The 17,482-nt window shown below is 39.9% G+C and overlaps 1 protein-coding gene across 1 annotated transcript in view; it reads right to left on the bottom strand.

Annotated features, from left to right (window-relative positions):
• The window catches only part of Sobp (sine oculis binding protein homolog), a gene marked incomplete at its 5' end in the record, with an annotated part of 153,542 nt that overhangs the window by 51,803 nt on the left and 84,257 nt on the right, over positions 1-17,482 (bottom strand). Inside the window, 1 exon segment of the mRNA XM_013510791.1 lies at positions 14,382-14,477. Within this exon segment, the coding sequence (XP_013366245.1) occupies positions 14,382-14,477 (96 nt within the window).

The raw sequence follows: 17,482 nt of genomic DNA, 5'->3' as shown, positions 1-17,482 counted from the left end.
AAATGAGTATAATTTGCAGATCTGAGCGCAGGTTATTACAGGTGTGTTATATTAGTGTATTCATGAGCCCCTTGGGACAGGCATGCAGCGCTATCCAATAACTTTCTTAATGTGTAATTACACACCATTGAACTATAATTGATTAATTGAAAAGAGAATGTAGGCAGATGTGAGGGCAAGACTTCTGCTGCTCATTAAATGAATATGTCCTTGCTTCTCTTTAATAAGTTAAGTGGAACTACTCAAAAGCAATTAAGTCAGTAGTGAAATTCATTAAATTTTAAGTAATTATTGGTATTAAATTCTGTAATAAAATTCAAGACTTTGCACAGTTCTATTTCAAAAAGAAGTATAATTCTATAATGATAATTCTATGGGGCCAGTTTAACAGAATGAGGACTCCAAAGAAAACTGTCTTGGGCTGACTGACATTCTGGGTGGAAATCAGTGGAGAGAAAGAGAGGTGGACAACGAGGAGTTCCAGGTGATGCACTACCTGACATCATCACGAAGTGTCACTTTGTTATAGACAGCTACATTAGGTGGAAGTATTGTAGGCAGTCAGGCAGGGCTAGGCCTTCAAGGGAGTCAGTGCAGAGGATGAGAACGCATCACAACTGTGGCTGGAGGTGCATCCCTTGAAGGCCAGGCCTCAAGATAAGGATGGAATGACCAGGCCCACATGCCTCCCCAAGGGATGAGCATATACTATAATGGCTGTCACCTGGTCCAATAAAGTCTAGACAGACACACAACTGGGTGACCAGGACTTCCTGATCCATCTCTTCCTAAAAAGGTCCTAGCTCTTTCCATGCACACTTGCTACATGACCTGCTTCTCCATTGGCTCAATGTTACCTAAGCAGCTATACTTGTAATCTTATTGGTTGATCATAGGTTTGACCCATGTTGTACCCATCTCATGATTTTACTCTATAAAACTTCCTCTGTGAAGTGGGGTGCTTGGGGTCCCCTCCTGTCCGTCAGCAGCTCTCCCTCTCAATAAATTTTTCCTACTCTTAATCTCCGTTGTTCCTTAGAATTCATTCTTGGATTCTGGGCAACACAAACTCAGCATATCTGACATTTAGCAGTTTGGGGTTATACAATTTCCCCTAGAGCAACTTCAGTCTAGGAGTGTAGTGGTGTTACCAAGCAATGTTTTCATTTAAAATCTTAATCAAAATATTTGGAAAAATTTAAAAAAAAATACCTGTTTCAAATCTAATGTCCTTATTACTACATCTGATATTTCTCTAACAGCTCAATGTACAAATCAATACAGTAATGAATAGGACAGTAGTTTGGTGTAAAAGTGAATACAAGGAGTTGAAAGCGATATGGAGAAAATTCTTTCCAGGCCCTGCTCTCTTTGGGGAAACAGACCTGGGCTGTTGGGTGAGGGAAGAGATGAGGTGCACCTTTGATTAGGGGCGGGGCTACAGATACCTCCCCGATCCCCCATAGGTGGTTCTTCAGCATCTACCACATTCATTCTGCCCCAGAGCCTGGATGACTCAGAAATGTGGCAGAGAGGAACAACTCAGCAATGCTGCCGCATTCCAGACATTCCTGGTAACTCCCTAGACTCCAGACCTTGGAGTCTGCGCCAACTGCGGAGAGAAGCCAATAGAGAGGTGCACCAGACTGGCTTATTCATTCATTCACACCTGAAGTATTTCATAAGCACCTATTCAAAGCTCACAGTAAGATGATTTCATATACACGTAGTTTACTGATATAATGATATGTATAATCATAGGCTAAGACAAATGTATAATGGTCTTGTCAAAGCTAGGGGTGGAATTCTATAAAAATCTAGTTAACTTAAGGGACACAAAATGAGCCCCCTAGGACAGAGACGCTGAAATACTCAATAATTTGCTGAATGTGTAGTTATACATCATCAAACTGTAGGGGGCTTGTATGCCCTGCACACAGTAGGTTCTCAATAATGGTTTGCTGACTAAATGACCGAACCTGTGACATGGACTATGAAGGCAGCATGACAGTGAGTGGCACCTGCCTCAAGTGTATTTAACTGAAGGCAACAGCGGAGAGTAGAGATGTTAATGTCTCGGCCAGGACAAGCTAAAGACGGAGGCGATGGCAGCTGGTGTGGAGCACTGACCCCGGAGCCCAGGCTTCAGCTCCAGCCGTCCGGCACCCTTAGTGGTCACCTCGCCCCTTCCTCACAGTAGAAAATTTGAAATGTAAAACTATGCATTTTGGTCAGTTTTGTTTGAATGACAGATTGAACCACATTATTTTTTAAATCTGTATTTCAAAAGCTAAACATAACTTTGTAGGAGTAGTTTTACAACTTAGAAGTAATTATTGCGTTTTCATTGTTTCTGGGGCTCATGCCGAGGAGACGTGTGGAGGGAGGGCTGCTGGCTCCTGGAGGCACCGGTCCCACCACCGGACTCATGAGTGATATCCACACTGCAGCCCTGACGAGACACACGGAGGAGCGGGGTGTGCGACTCTCACTGCGCTCCTAGGAGAAGGGAAGGGAGCTTACATATACTCTACTTGCTGTTGGGGCAAAGAGAAGTCTACTTCCCATTTAGGAAAAAAATTTCCAATCCTCACAACGTGTAATTTTAGAAAGCGTAACTAAAGCTACATCTAAATTAGACTAAATAGGTGTATTAGGCTCAGAAAGAAGAAAAGCCACGGCAGTGTAAAGACATTAAGTCTCATTTTCTGTTTGCATGTTGTCCTACCATTATAGGAACTGGACTGTCCTGCAGATCATTTTAATCGTGAATGTGATCTCAATGGTCTGTGCACCAGCACCCTCTGTTAAAGAGGAGCCTTTTTCAAGGGAGATGCCCTTGAGTTTTAACAAGTTCACCAAGTAACATTTTACTCACATTATTGGGTTTTTCTTTCTCTTTTTCATTTTTATTACTACCACCAAGTACCACAAATACATTCCTGACAGACCAAAGGAAAACTGATTTTTATCAAATCAGTAATGAAATACCCAACTGATATATTCTGAAACTTATCAACATGTAAAAAAGATGCCCCCTCCAGTGGGTGGTGTGTTCACTTCCAAAAGTAAATTTTAAATGGTTACTTAGTTAAAATAATCTGTGAATGCAGTATTGTAAGAAATTTAATTTGGAGGATTAAACAGCAAATCCTTTTGGTTTGACACATTTTTTTTCTCAAAAATCATTTTATATTAGTCTTATATCTAATTTAGTAAACCCAGTATACTCAATAAAAAGTTTTTTCTTTGATGAGGATTATTATTGGATAAATACTAGTTTTCCATCTAGAGTCTGCTACTATACAAATTGTAAATAATAACCTAAATCCACATCATCAAGAGCTGTGTAGCGTTAAGATTCCCTTGTTACTTTTTAAAAACAGTAATTCTGACTACTGATGGTTTGTTGCGGGGGTATGTTTGTTTGTTTTGGTTTGGCTTTTGAGACAGGGTCTCACTGTGTAGTTTAGATTGGCCTTGAACTCACTATGTAGCCCAGGCTGGCCTCAGACTTTCAGTGATCCTCCTGACTCAGCCTCCCAAGGGCTGGGATTACAGGTGTGCACCACATACCTAGCTTGTGTGTTTCATTTATTAACATTTCCTTCTTTCTCTTAAAAGTTGAGTATAAAAGAGGGGTATATTGCATTTCCTTCTATGAACATCTATTCTGTGTCAAATATACTATATGATCTTATTTGACTTTCACGCTGATCTTCAATGGCATACAGTTAGTATTCCAGTTTTCCAGATATGGAAAGTGACCTTCGCAAAGCCACAACACTGCAACTCACATAGCCAGTAAGTGAACCAGTTTGGTGGTCTCAGGGCACTTGTACTCTAAGGCCTCAGTGCCATTTTCAAAGGGAAGTGATGACTGCATTTGGTGAGGATTCTATCCCTCTTTAAATACTTTAAATTTTGAAACCTTTTTTCCTATTTATATTTCTACAGTTTAAATCGCTGTGATCACTGAATCATTCTAGATCACAAATATTTTTAAACTCCAGTCTTTTGTTTCTGCTCTGATCTTGATTTTCCCACTTCATACAACTAGTCACTTCATTAACACTCTTATCCAAAATGAGCTTGAAATGAAATCTCCATCAGTTATTTACATTGAGATGGTCATAAGAACTTGATGGCCAATATTTTTGGACACTCATTTACAGTCTCTTTCTCGTCTTCCCATCTGTGAGGTCTCTGTCCTCATCACACTGTGCCTGAACTGTTCTATCTTCCAAGCGTTTCCCCAGCCCTCCGACCATGTAGGAAAGCACTTCTTTCATAATAGTACTTCCTGGCTCAGGTATCTAATATAGATCCACGCAGCATTAAACATCAAAAGTGAAACTGAACTCCTTGGCTGTCACTGTTTTTAAGCACCTGAACACCACGATCTACCAAGTCAATTGAGAGGATGGTCCCGGCAGTCCCCACTGCAGCCCACTATGTGCACGACATCCTCTCCTTTGCTATCATTCCACATCTTGTCCCTGGGAGGATTCCATTTCCACTCACTCTCCCAGGACCAGCCCAACTTTCCTGTCCTCTGAAGACCTATTCTGATCATCCCACCCATCATGTCTTATTATTCTTGACCTTTTACTTCCTAGTTGCACACACACACATATTTTAACCTGCCTTTCTATTCTGTAATCACCATACTGCCCTATCTGACACTTCACAGCAGAATACACTGTTCATATAAATATCGTTTGTCATCTCCGTGGAAGAATCCATTTTTATACTTTGTTCACACTGTATCAAATTACTTCTAAGCACAGCACTAAAGCAGTAGGCACCCAATACAATATCGATTGAAAGACAAATGTCTTCAAAATCTAGGTGACACATATGCACCCTAGCCACCTATTAGTATGTTAATTCTACTTTTTGAGATGCGTGCATAACACTAAATACTGAGAGATTTGTAAAGGTTTTAATTTATACATTGCACTGCATTATAGACATGCACTATATGCAAAAGAACATATCAGAGATATAAGAAACTCTTCAGTTCAAATAGACCAGGAAGACTATATCTCTCAAGTAACAGTATTTAGGGTTGGGGTTATCAAACTTGGCTGTCTTTTTTTTTTTTTTTTTTTTTTTTTTTTGAGACAGGGTCTCTCTATGTAGTTCAGACTGGGCTTGAGCTCACTCTGTAGCCCAGGCTGGTCTCAAACTCACAATGATCCTCCTGCCTCAGTCTCCCGAGTGCTGGGATTACAGGCATGCGCCACCATGCCTGGCAAAATTGGCTCTTCATTGGTATAGCTCAGTTTTCAGTGTGGCTAATTTGATGATAGAATACTGTTTAAAAATCAAAATGCATGAAAGCTAAGGAAAAATAAAAATAAAAAATTTATTATAACTTGTTATTTCCATGCTATTTATTTTCATATAGTCACATGTAAAACATCAAACTAATATAGAAAAAAAATACTACATAAATGTTTGAGATGAGTTAAATGTCATAAACTTATAAACACATTAGCTATGCTTTAGTTTAATTTCATTTTCCTTTATATATATATAACCACATTTCAACATAGGAAATATGTTACCTTCATATATAGAGATATATAGATATATATAGATATATAGATACAATGGTGTTGTACATTTTCAAAATTCAAGCTACCCGGTAAATATATAAATATTTCTCCATGCCAAAACTGGTGTTTAGTTCCTTCAGACAATGTGAAAATTAAAAAGCACCACTGACTGACATGGCCACACAATGGAGGCCCTCTAAATATTTCATATAGCTTAATCTGGGCACCTTCCACATGAAGGCCTTCTCTTGCATATGCTCAATATTTAAATATACTGCTTTCCTTCTCATCACAGACTTAAGCACTTAAAAATGTTTATGTGAGTGTTTCCCCTCCCTGTTCACATAAAGGAGTGTATAACATATCCTGCTACATTGTCAGAATCAAATTCAGGTTTCAATTTTCCATTCAAAGAAACCAAATTATATTAAGGTCTGCACACCATAAACACCAGAGTATTCCACACAGTTGAGTTTGAGATGTAACTTTTACTGTACTATAATCTGATACCCTAAATGTAGATAATAACATTCTGAAGCGGAGGAAATATGTATATGTACTTCATCTCTTCTGCAGGTGGGGAACTTCTCAAAGAGATACTGCTGAGGGGTAAGGACATCTTAATTTATAAAACTGTATGTGTTCCTAATGCAATTGGCAGCTTTTTCTATTAAGATAACCAAAGAAAGAGATCACTGTTCCTCTTCCAATGTATCTTCACAAGTTTTCAAGAAAAATACTGATAGATACCCAAAGTTGAACATTAAGTAACTTTCTGGATAATAAGGCAAGTGTATTGTTTACTATTTTAAACACAGCTTAGCTGGGTATATCCTAACTGGCTTAGCATCCCATTTGCAAGAATGGACAAAGCCATCCGTCAGCTCTACTGATGGTAAAGTGTACAGCAGGGAAATGCTCAGCCAACACAACCAGCAGCCCATCCCCCCAGCTCTACCTCATCAACCACAGACACACAATCCAACATCAACTTTTACGCATTTCATTTTTACCTGGACTAGAACCAGGGAGATGGGTTATTGCATGCATTCACTCAACAAATAATCTTTGAGTATCTCACCTGCATACTTTGTTGAATTTATATGACCACAGATTGTTAAGATGCCATTATTTTAATATCACCAGGGAGAAAGCACTGCCAAGTGAATAATGACAGGTCATCAATTGTAATACGTGACTCCCATTTCTGAGCTGTTAAGATGTTAGAGGGGAAGCATATCTTAGAATCCAGGAAAAGTGGCGTGAGCCAAGCACGGTTCTCCAGGGTCCTGTGATGAACAAGCCCAAAAAAGCCTCTGCCTCATTGAGCTGTGGGCCAGGGGAGCCTCATCTGGAGTCAGAGAGAACGAGCGCGGCCCACTGGCAGGGCTCGGCTCCCGGTTGTGTGCAGCAGTGCAGTAGGGAGGAGAAGCAGTTCCAAAGAACTCTCCAGGAAAGAATGACTCCTCGGACCAGAAAAGCGGGAAGTATACAAAAGCCACGACCAGAGCAGACATGTGAAGCCAAAATACAAAGAGAAAATACATTAAAGACTCCTGTTTTCTTGCACCTGCTCATTTACAGCTTAATCTGGGGCTCCCATCATCTTTCTTCCCTCTTAAAAATCCTTCTCCCCAGCCCCCTAGCATCTCCACATTTCCATCTCTAATTTCTTGCCTCCCTATTACCTACATATGTCATTCTTCTCAACTCTAAAGGTTTTTGTACTTTTCCCCTTTTTCTCCCAAAAACATTTCCATAGTTTGCTCTAACCATAAACCAAGTATGATTAATTTAGTTCTCACTGGTTACTTGTGTGCTCTTATATCGATGATATCCTATCCAATTTCCTGGTTTTGCTGGATACATGATCTATAGTTTCCTGGAAGCCATCAGAACAAATTCTCTTTGGTGTTTTAGGTAATTGTTCAGATCTAGCAATTAAACCAATGAGCAACAGTGTGACTGACACCTGACTCCCATATGCTACTTTATGGCCAGGAGTCTCAAAGGAAATAAACCCACTCACTATGAGGAATACAGCCCGACCAAATCAAAATACTTTAAGCCTTTTTAAATTGGTCTTAGTGATCATAAAAAAGTATCAAAGTCTTCAAAAGGAAACTTAGCACTTATACATAACCTATGGTTGTCAGATTTAAAAGCAAACTCAAATGCTTATATCACATTGGAAAAATATATTTTCTACAGTCTAAGCTCTTATATTAATGTCCCAAGTCTATAGAATTAAAAAAATATATACTTTGGCCCTGTTCCTCACAATTGATTAGGCACTTGGAAACCTTAAAACACTGACATGTCTTTTGGAATAAGCTGCCCTTCCTAACATTCTCCACAGATGTACTTTCTGGCTTCAAACGTCTACCAAAGGGTTGTTACTAGAAACATGCTAGAGAGAGGACTCTGAGCTGATTTATTAATTCCTTCATCCTATAACCATAGATTGAACTGCTTCTCGGGCCCTGGGGTGAGAAGATGTGTAATATCTGGTCCTTCCCCTGAGAAGGCAGCAGAACACAGTGCCTTCCTGGAGAACACATGGTCTTACATACTTGTCCGTGGCTCTAAGAACCACTGTGATGTGCTGTGTGAGAAGTCATGACAAACAAACCATTACACCTCAGACCTTTTTGTGCAAGGGCCCTGCAACTAGAAAGGCAAAGACCCCCACTGCTCTGGAAAAAGGAAGCTGCTGGGAACTAAGGGCCTCTGATCAAATCATGGCTCCTACTCCCCACAAGCCTCTATATCAGACAAGAAGCTGGGATAGGAAGGAACTCTAGCCCTTCCCCAGGCGACCTCTCCCCCAAATAAAAGAGCTATAAAGGTAGTTAAAATAGGGCTTGCACAGGTGGAGAGAGAAAGGAGATTGTCTGCTGTGGTCCAGAGGGTCGTTATACGACAAAAGAAAAAGGACTTGAATCACGAGACCACGGCAGTCATAGGAGCCAAGAGACAGAGACAGAGACAGAGGGAGAGGCTGAGGGAGAAGGAGAGGAGGGCAGGGCAGTAGCAGACACAAGGGAAAAACATGGTGAAGCAATGGCACGGACAGCGCAGAGGGATGGGCAGGCGAAGTACTACAGCTCAAGGAGCATCTGTGCCTTCCGCCTGCATGACAGTCTAAATGGTCTTGCTAGAGAGCAGAACAGCGCCATTACTACTGGAAAAGTCCTTTTCTTTAGTCCAAGATTGTTACTTTTATTTACAGAAAGTCTTATTTTTCAGAAAAAAAGGTTAAAAAAAAAACTACAAGAGCATAATAGAGGATGGGTAGAAAACAAGTGGCAAGGCAGGCCAACTTTCTCTAGACAGCGATTAGCTCTGCACCTTTGGCTATTTCAATTACTATTCAGAAACCTAGAACACGGTACACTACATATGTGTATGTGAGATAACATTTTATCTGATGTGATGGGAGTTCAGGTGTTTCACCGTGAATTCTAACTTAGAGCTTCTGTGCTGCTTGGCCATAACAACAAAGCAATAGCCTGTAAACTCAAGTTGAGTTGGGGCATAAATCTGGCTTTGGTTAGAACAATGGTATTAAGGGAAGGGCTTTGGTCAATTTTTTGCACCTATTTTGGAAAGCTTATGAAGTTTCAAATGAAGTATGGCAGTTTCTATCGCCTTTGGAGTGTTCCCATATCTCTATGGTCAATCAAGAAGGTTCTAGCAATGGCTACTATATGACCACAATCCAAAATTTTCTCTCATTGCTGTAAGGAAGATAACATGCACTGGTAGGCTGGGCTGGGCTCATCTTATTTTAAAATAAATATATTTAAAACCAAAGGCCTGAGAGCAAAAGGGATTCAAGTCATTGTTCGGACTTTGTAAACTTGGTTTGACTGCCCCTGCCTTAGAAGGCAGGGATGGAAGAGCATAATGCATAACCAAGAGTCACTTGTTTTATGCATGCTTAGTTCCAAAGCTCCAACTCCCACTTTAATCAATAGCAATGGAGTCCTTTGAGCCAAGGAAGAGTGACATTAGTCTTTGTAAAACAAAAACAAAACCCTCCAATACCACCAAAAATAATGTAGCATATATGCTATAATGCTCTAGAGCAAATAAAAAGAGGGATAGGGAGAAAAAGCATATATGAAACAAGATTAGCCTTGAATTAGTAATTCCAAGGTGATAGGTACATGGGGTTACAGAACATAACTCACTGCTCTAATTTTATGTATGTTAGAAACATTCTATAATGATTTTTAATCTGCAGAAGCATTAGGAATTTCCATGAAATAAAACAACTAAAATCCAGACTCAGTAGGATGGTGTCAGTTACTCAACCACTTACAAATATCTACTCACCCCTTAGCCTTTGGGTACTCAACTCTTGGCCACCTGAGCTAGTAATCCCCATAGAACATCTTGCTTGCATTTTCCCACCTCCCTGCCTTGCTCATACTACTTCCCTCTGCTTGGAAAACCTCCTTCTCTTATGCACTGGCCCCAACTATCAAAATCAGCTCTGTAAGGCCTAGATCAAAGGTATCCACCTTTACATCTTCAGTGACTGCAGAAGGACATAGTCTCATTTTCCTTTGTACTCCAGAACTTTGTTCATACTCTTTCATGACACAGCTCACTATATGATGATAACAATGATTATAAGAAGAAACATAATGACAGCAGCTAACATGTACTGAGTGCTGACTATGTACCAGGCCCTTTTAAAATGCTTTCAACTCTTCCAATAGTCTCTGATGTTGTTGCTTTTTATTATTGCATTTTACAGATAAAGATGTGAACCTCGGAGAGGCCAAGAGGTGAACCAGGGATCCAGTGTAATGTCAGATATTTCACAGTAAACGTTAAGCCTTTGTGTTTACAAACTCAGCCATAAAGTCTAACTAGGGAAAACTTTCAGCTTTTTGACCTGACAGCCTACATACTCCATGACTACAATATATATGCTGTATATGCTTTGGTCTTCCTACTGAATTGTAAGCTCCTTTTGGACGGGACTGTGTCTTTCTCTATTTTGTGCCTCCATCTGCAATTGTCTAGTTCAGTGATGGTGAACCTTTTAGAGCTTTCAATAATAACAAACAGCCTGCTGCAGCATGCGTGCCATAGGTTCGCCCCACTGGTTTAGCACAATGCTCTGTGCACAGGTGCTCAGTAAAGTCTCATCAACTGAAGACTGCATTAACACAGGGTCTTTCTCCTGCAAAGGACTACATGCAGTTTTCATAATCCACCTGCCTGCCTCCACAAGGAAATGAGACGGAAAAATCAACCCACAGAAGAATAGCCTAAGCTCTTTCCTCCCCGTCGTCTCTGTTCACAAGGCCACAAAACTAAAATAGTTTTCATCTTCTCCCTACACTGGCATCGCTAGTGACCAGAAAGAATTCTGTTGCATACTATTTTTATTTAGCCTCCCAGCTGTGGGTTCCCTCCCTCTCCCGCTGCAAAACCCTCACCCGAACAGCCTGAGAAAAGCCATAGGGATTCAGACTTTGTCTAGGCAATGAGTCAGGGATCTGAAACTGGGGACAAGCTGGCTCCACCCCAACTTCCTTTCTCTTATTTTCCCTTTCAGAACTTCTAAACCTGGTTTCTTTCCAACCAAATAATAACTGTATCACTTGCTGCTATTCTGTGGTTATATTCTGACCTTCTTCCTGAATACAGTGATGTTCTTTGTGCTAGTTCTAAAACAATTCAGGACGTAGACTCAGTTGTCTTTCTTTCCTTCTCCAAAACCTCTGAGCATTCCTCTTCTTCTAGCTATTGGTCTTTTCTCTCTAAGGATCCAACTTCTGCTGTATTTCTACAAGGTCTTATTCTCAGCCAGCTTTCAAGAACTAAGAACTGGCTAGTGAGTGGGTGAGAACTTACAATACGCTTCAGAAACTCCTCCACCTCCTAACCTCATCCCAGTAGTGCTACGAGTGAGGTATTAGGGGAAACAAGAAGCCTTACAGTCCACACAAGAGGCAATAATGAAAAAGGACCAGCAATGGAGGTGGAGTTTGAGGGGAGGGCTGATTACCCATGGCTGGCTCTACAGGTTCCCTTTTGATTCTTATAAGCCATGTTGCTGTAGCATTACCATGATGCAAATTTCCTACATTTTCTTTTACTGAAAGTTGTCTTCTTCAATCATAAACTTGACTATGGTGGCAAAATAACCCTGGTTTGTGTATGTGTGCACATGTATACACCCTCATTTATCTATAAGAGATAGGTGGCCATGCTGAATTGGGATACATCACATAGTACTTGTTTTATCTAATGTCACTCATCCTGATAGCCTCACATTTTCAAGTTTAATGGAAAGCATACAATGCTATACAGTCACCAAATACAGAATCTGGCTATCAAGCTAAATATGTAGTCATCTGTGTTGTACATTAAGTGTGAAGGCACATATCACAGTTTAGAATTTAAATGGAAAAATCAATGCCCTACAGGAAATCTACAGTTGCACAGCACATCTTTGTACCAGCCAATGCTTTCTTTTGTCAGTGCCTTCTGATTACATGTACTTGTATATTCCAGGCATTGATTTTACTCTGCTTTTGTTTAGGTTACTTAATATTCCTCCCTCTTCCAAGAAGTGTGTGTGTGCGTGTGTGTGAGACATGTGATAGTCAACAATAAAGTCAGGGCACTGTCCCGTCTACCTGGCCAGGGCTCTGTCTGTCAGTGCTCATGGCCCAGAGGACAAACCTTGCAGCCCTGTGACCTAGATCACTTGGGAACCTAGAAGGAGCTGTGTCCTGAAGGCTTTTTCCCACACTGTCTCAACTGGCTGCTGCTCTGGCTGCAATGAATCAGGCAAGAAGACAGCAGAACCAACTTTAAGCTAAAAAAACACTTTGGAGTGGAGTTTACACTCTTCTCTGACAATTTTTTTTTAAAACCCTGCACTAAGAAAACTCCAAGGACTTCCTATTTCTCTCAAGAATGAACAAGCCTTTTTCGTATAGAAGCATAACTTCTCAGGGCTTTGTAACAGCCAACCACCATCACTTTTCTTGCAGCTGAAAAAAATTAACCTTCTCCTTGGAGAAATGAGCTTGCTTGTATTTTCTCTTTATTCTTCCTTTTCTTTTATCACAGAAAAGCATGCCAAAAAAAATAAAGCATTTCTAACAGTGACTAGGAGGATAAAGATTATATCAAATCTCTCAAAACTACTGCCAACACAATATTATGCTTAAGCTCAGCAAAGATGAAATGTCTATTTTCTCTAAAGATAGCGGAAAAGATGTTCACATATATTTTTACTTCCTCCAGTATAAAGTGACCACAACTAGGACTCAAGCATGTTCACTTTTCCAATAAATAGAAAAAAATATTAAATATGGCACATTACTCACAACAATTTCTCTAAAAAGAAGCAATCTACTCTTAAAAGCATTCTGACACCAAAACATAGTTATAAATGGCCCCTCTGGTCTAACCATAGCTATGGAAAGGAGCATTAAAATTGAAATAAAAAGAATTTCCCCAGAATAGGGAACGCTACCAGGTCAGGAAGCTTAGGAGTCCTAAAATAAAATATAAGGGCATTAAATTGTCATTTAAAAATTGCATTTATAAGCAGCAAATCTGCCTGCAGACTGGCTAGTCCAAGACCTCACTACAGAAGGAATGGTGCCATTGTAACCTGGCAGACCAGGACTGGGAAGAGAAGGTTCTTGCTGTCGGCATGGAGCTCTGTGGCCAGAATGGAGAGACCCTTCTTTCTCTCTTCTGCTCTTTGGACACTTTGTCTTTAATGAACAGTTGGTTATCAGAGCTAAATCCAAAGACTGTTACATGTGGGATTTCCTAGTACAGAGACCTGGCAGATCTCTACTGTATTTGGCCAAAAAACTAAACAGAAATTAAAGTACCTCACAATGTAACAACTGAGCATCCTCATTCTCTTTCCTTGTTTTCATTTAGCGGGAGCAAATGTTTTTGCTTTAATGCAATTGAAAAGAAAAGAACATTTAGGGACAGCATAGCTAGATCCCTCATAAAGCTTCATTTTCAAAAGCAGTGTTTGAATCTCTAAATAAATGACAATTCATTCTCTGTTTACTTTAGGTAAACAGAAAATGCATTGTGGAGCACTCATTTTCAAAAGCTAATCAAGAACATTAGGTCCCAACAGATTCATTTAATAGAAATATAATAGGCATTCCTGCTTGCTTTTCATCTTGTCTCGCTGTAAATGCTAAAATGAACAGCAAATTAACCCTGCGTTGGAACCGAGTTTCTGTCACAGCTGATGTCCTCTCTCTCACGACTTGTAAACATCCCCTCAACCTGTCACCGCTTTGACTCCTTCCACAGAGGAGAGACGAATGAGTTTGGCAAGAGAATGGGGGAATACTTGAATTCTAAAGGGAGTACTGCGTGTCAACTGCGCTGTCTTTCCTAGCAGAACAAAATATCACAGCGGTTGTCTCCTACAACAGTGCGTAATCAGGACCATAGAGGAGGGGCAGGGTGGATTGGTTTTTTTTCCTCCAAGCTACATATATCAACTGTCCTCTATCTTTAACTTTACTGGCATTCTCCAAGTGGCTGCTTATAAACTACTATACAAAACAAACTAATAAAGACAGGGCCATTCAAGCTCTACAATCAGATATAAAAGATGTGCAAACAACTTGAGATCTTATAATTAATATTTAGTGATATCAGAATTAGCATTTAGAACTCTACACAGAAAAACTATAATATTTCATAAATTATGTAATAATGAACAAACCCTTTCCAGAACTGTTTTCACTGTGCTAAAGTAACATTCTAGACTTGTTGTAAGTATGTTATTCTTACAAGTAGTTCGCAGTTATTCTTGAAGGCAAGCCTTGGAGTTTCCTTAGCATAGTGCTGCTGGGGAAAATTTTCAGCATGTCCATCTTCATCTCTAGCCTGAAGGGAAATATAATGGCCTATTTAGGGACTTACAAATAATGGAAGAGAAAAAAGCTAAAAGCATAACAGCTCAGATCATTAAACAAACGGGAATCCAGAAATAACAACATTATTAAGAAGTTTGTTTAAATACGCAGTACGCCTTTTAGATATTAAAATTTGGGATTTGTTTTTCTTTACATTGTTTAGTTTGAACATGCAAATTCACTGTGGTGTAATATTTTAAAACAACTTGAATCAAACCAAAATCAAGTAATTTTGTTGAAAATTACCACCACTTTCGTCTTTCAGTGCACATCGTTCATTGCACATTGAGGATTATATGACATACATACGTGTTTAAACTTTTGGCATGCTTAAGCAATCTCTAGATAATGCACTTTTAAAAAATTCTAATAGCAAGGCCATAAGAAAAGCAATTTGCATAGTTATAGTTTTGCATTGTAATACTATTAGAGATAAACTGATTCCCCTTGATTTTTAAATAAAGATCTAAAAGGAGCGATGATCTAGTAAAGAATGATTCTTCAGTCAAATGCAGTAAAAAAAATAGATTTAATTAAGAAGCTGCATTAAAAGTTACTGGTTATTTTGATCTACACTGTTAATTAAGAAAGCTGAAGTTTAAATGGAGACATTAACAGAACCCATTAGCAATACCACTTGCATACAGTCTTCTCTTTCTAATCTCCACCGGTCTCTGGTGTTGGAGTGGTGAAAGGGAAAGGTAGGGGAGAGGGTCGTGTCTGCAGCACACTCATTAGGCCATTCATTTGGGTGACACTTGCACTCTGCAGTGCTCTCAGCTCATCTTAGCCCTAACGGCTCTCTCTCTCCTGGCCTCCTGAAATTCACAGCTGAGCTGTCTCCCTCACATATGGCTTGCATATAATTATGCATATTCCATTTTGCACTGCATTAAAATGATGAGCTCCTGGCTCCCTTCCAGCTGATTTTTAAAAGCCCCAGTGAAGTAGGAAAAAGGAGAGAAACACAGGGAGAGCCGCACAGGAAGCAGCAGGTAGTTCTGTCTGCTGTCTCTTTAGATAAAATGTATGTCTGGCACCAAGGGAACAGCTGAGAACTACCTGTTGTGATGTATATATTGAGGGGGGCGGAGACAATGGGCATACATCCGTGGCACAGCGATGACATTGCAGATGGACTGTGTCTCCTTTAATGGGATGAGATTTGCCCTGACCGGTGTCACTCAAATCTCCCGGGCTAACCTGGGTCTTGTGGTTTTAGTAAGAGGCCCATATTTTGACTATCTGAGAATGTACTGCTTGTTTTTCATAACGATTTCTGCTCCATATCACAGGGAGAGAACTAGATGGAATTTGGAAGTGGAGTGTCATGATCAGTAGTAGCTGGGTTACAAGAAGTTTGTGGGGAGAAGAGATATTTTGTTTTCTTTTATTTGTGAGATTTATGAGCCTATCTGGGATTTAGTGCCTTTTTATTGGACCTCCCCCTGTACCAAATCAGAGTAAACTAAAAATGTCGTCATAGGATTGGCTATAATGACAGAGAAAAAAGGAGAACTGCTGATGACCAGTGGCCACAAAGGCAACTGAAACCAGCACTATTCCTCTGAGTGTGTCAGGCCTGCTCTGCAGCTATGTCAGGGTGTCAGCAGAGCTCACTGGGGAACTGATCTTCAACCTGAACGAGTCCAGGTAGAAGTGCAGTGTATAAACAAAAGGTAGTTGTAAGAAAGCTATAAAATGACACTGACGATGATATTAGATTCTTCATAACAAGATTTTAAATCACTGTGGGAGGTACAAGTCTTGGAAGGGACCATGTCTATTTCATTTCTTTTCTTTTTTTTGGTTTTTTGAAACAGAGTCTCATGATGTAATTTAGGTTTAGGCTGGTCTTGTAGCCTTTAGTCTGGTCTTGTTCTTTGTAGAACAGGGTGGCCTCAAATTCGCAGCTATCCTCTCACCTCAGCCTCCTGAGTGCTGAGATTACAGGCGTGCGCCACTACACCTGGCTGTTTCATCCTTCTAACTCTGCCATGTCCAGTAACTTACTTTTAGTTGGTACTTAACATTTAAGTGATGGAAAAAGCCCATATATGTAGAATAACCAGATCCTACCATAAACAACTCTGTGGAAAATGCCACCTCAAAATATGCTAAACTTGGTGGGTTTATTATACTCCCGGTGTACCAAGATACATATGCTGGGTAACACAATTTGCATATAGTTTACAAGGGCTACTATTTACATATGTATGTCTATATTCAATATATATGTATCTTGTGTATAAATATTCATAAGGTAGAATATGTTTATTATGCATATACTATGTATACACATTCATACACACCAGATGCCTAGAATATTTTCAACATTAGTGACAAAAATACATTCATTCCACTTACATGTAAGGTGCTCACAATCAATGTTTTTTATGTGTTAAAAAACCAAAAGAAAAAAAATCCTATTATCTAAGATTTGAATGTGCTTCTCCAAAGAACAGATTTCATACAAAGCCTCATAATTTATGAGGCCACATGAGGCAGCAGTGGAAGAGAAAGGAGGACTGAAAAGATCGGGAAGTGGAGAGAAAAAGCCAGAAGCTTGCTTCTTTCTTGAGCCATTATGTCGTCCTCTGCATCAAGCTCCTGTGACCCTGGGCCTCTGACATCCAACTTGACTCCAGGCATTTTCTATGCTCCTACCAGAAATGGAAAGCCCAGGAAGTGCAAGGGGCAGAACCGTCGCCCTCACATGTATGTGCCTGTGTGAACACATAAACACTGACACCTCTCACCAAAGCAACCCCACTCACATTCTGAAGTTTTCCAATGTGAAATGTTAAATCACGACTATAACCTAAGTATAATTTAGTATGTTCACCTAGGGCAGTAGTTCCCCACTCTGCATAGTAAAGTCATCTGCCATGTTCTTTGTAAAACATATTGGTGCCTAATGTCTTCCTTCACCACTAGCACCTTTCCAGCATTCTGATTTCATTAGTCTAGGACGGG

Source organism: Chinchilla lanigera, unplaced genomic scaffold (assembly GCF_000276665.1).
Source record: "Chinchilla lanigera isolate Chin_1 unplaced genomic scaffold, ChiLan1.0 scaffold00010, whole genome shotgun sequence".
In the NCBI taxonomy this organism is placed as follows: Eukaryota; Metazoa; Chordata; class Mammalia; order Rodentia; family Chinchillidae; genus Chinchilla; species Chinchilla lanigera.
Note: the sequence above shows the minus strand (reverse complement) of the source record. Positions and strands in the feature narration are given on the sequence as shown.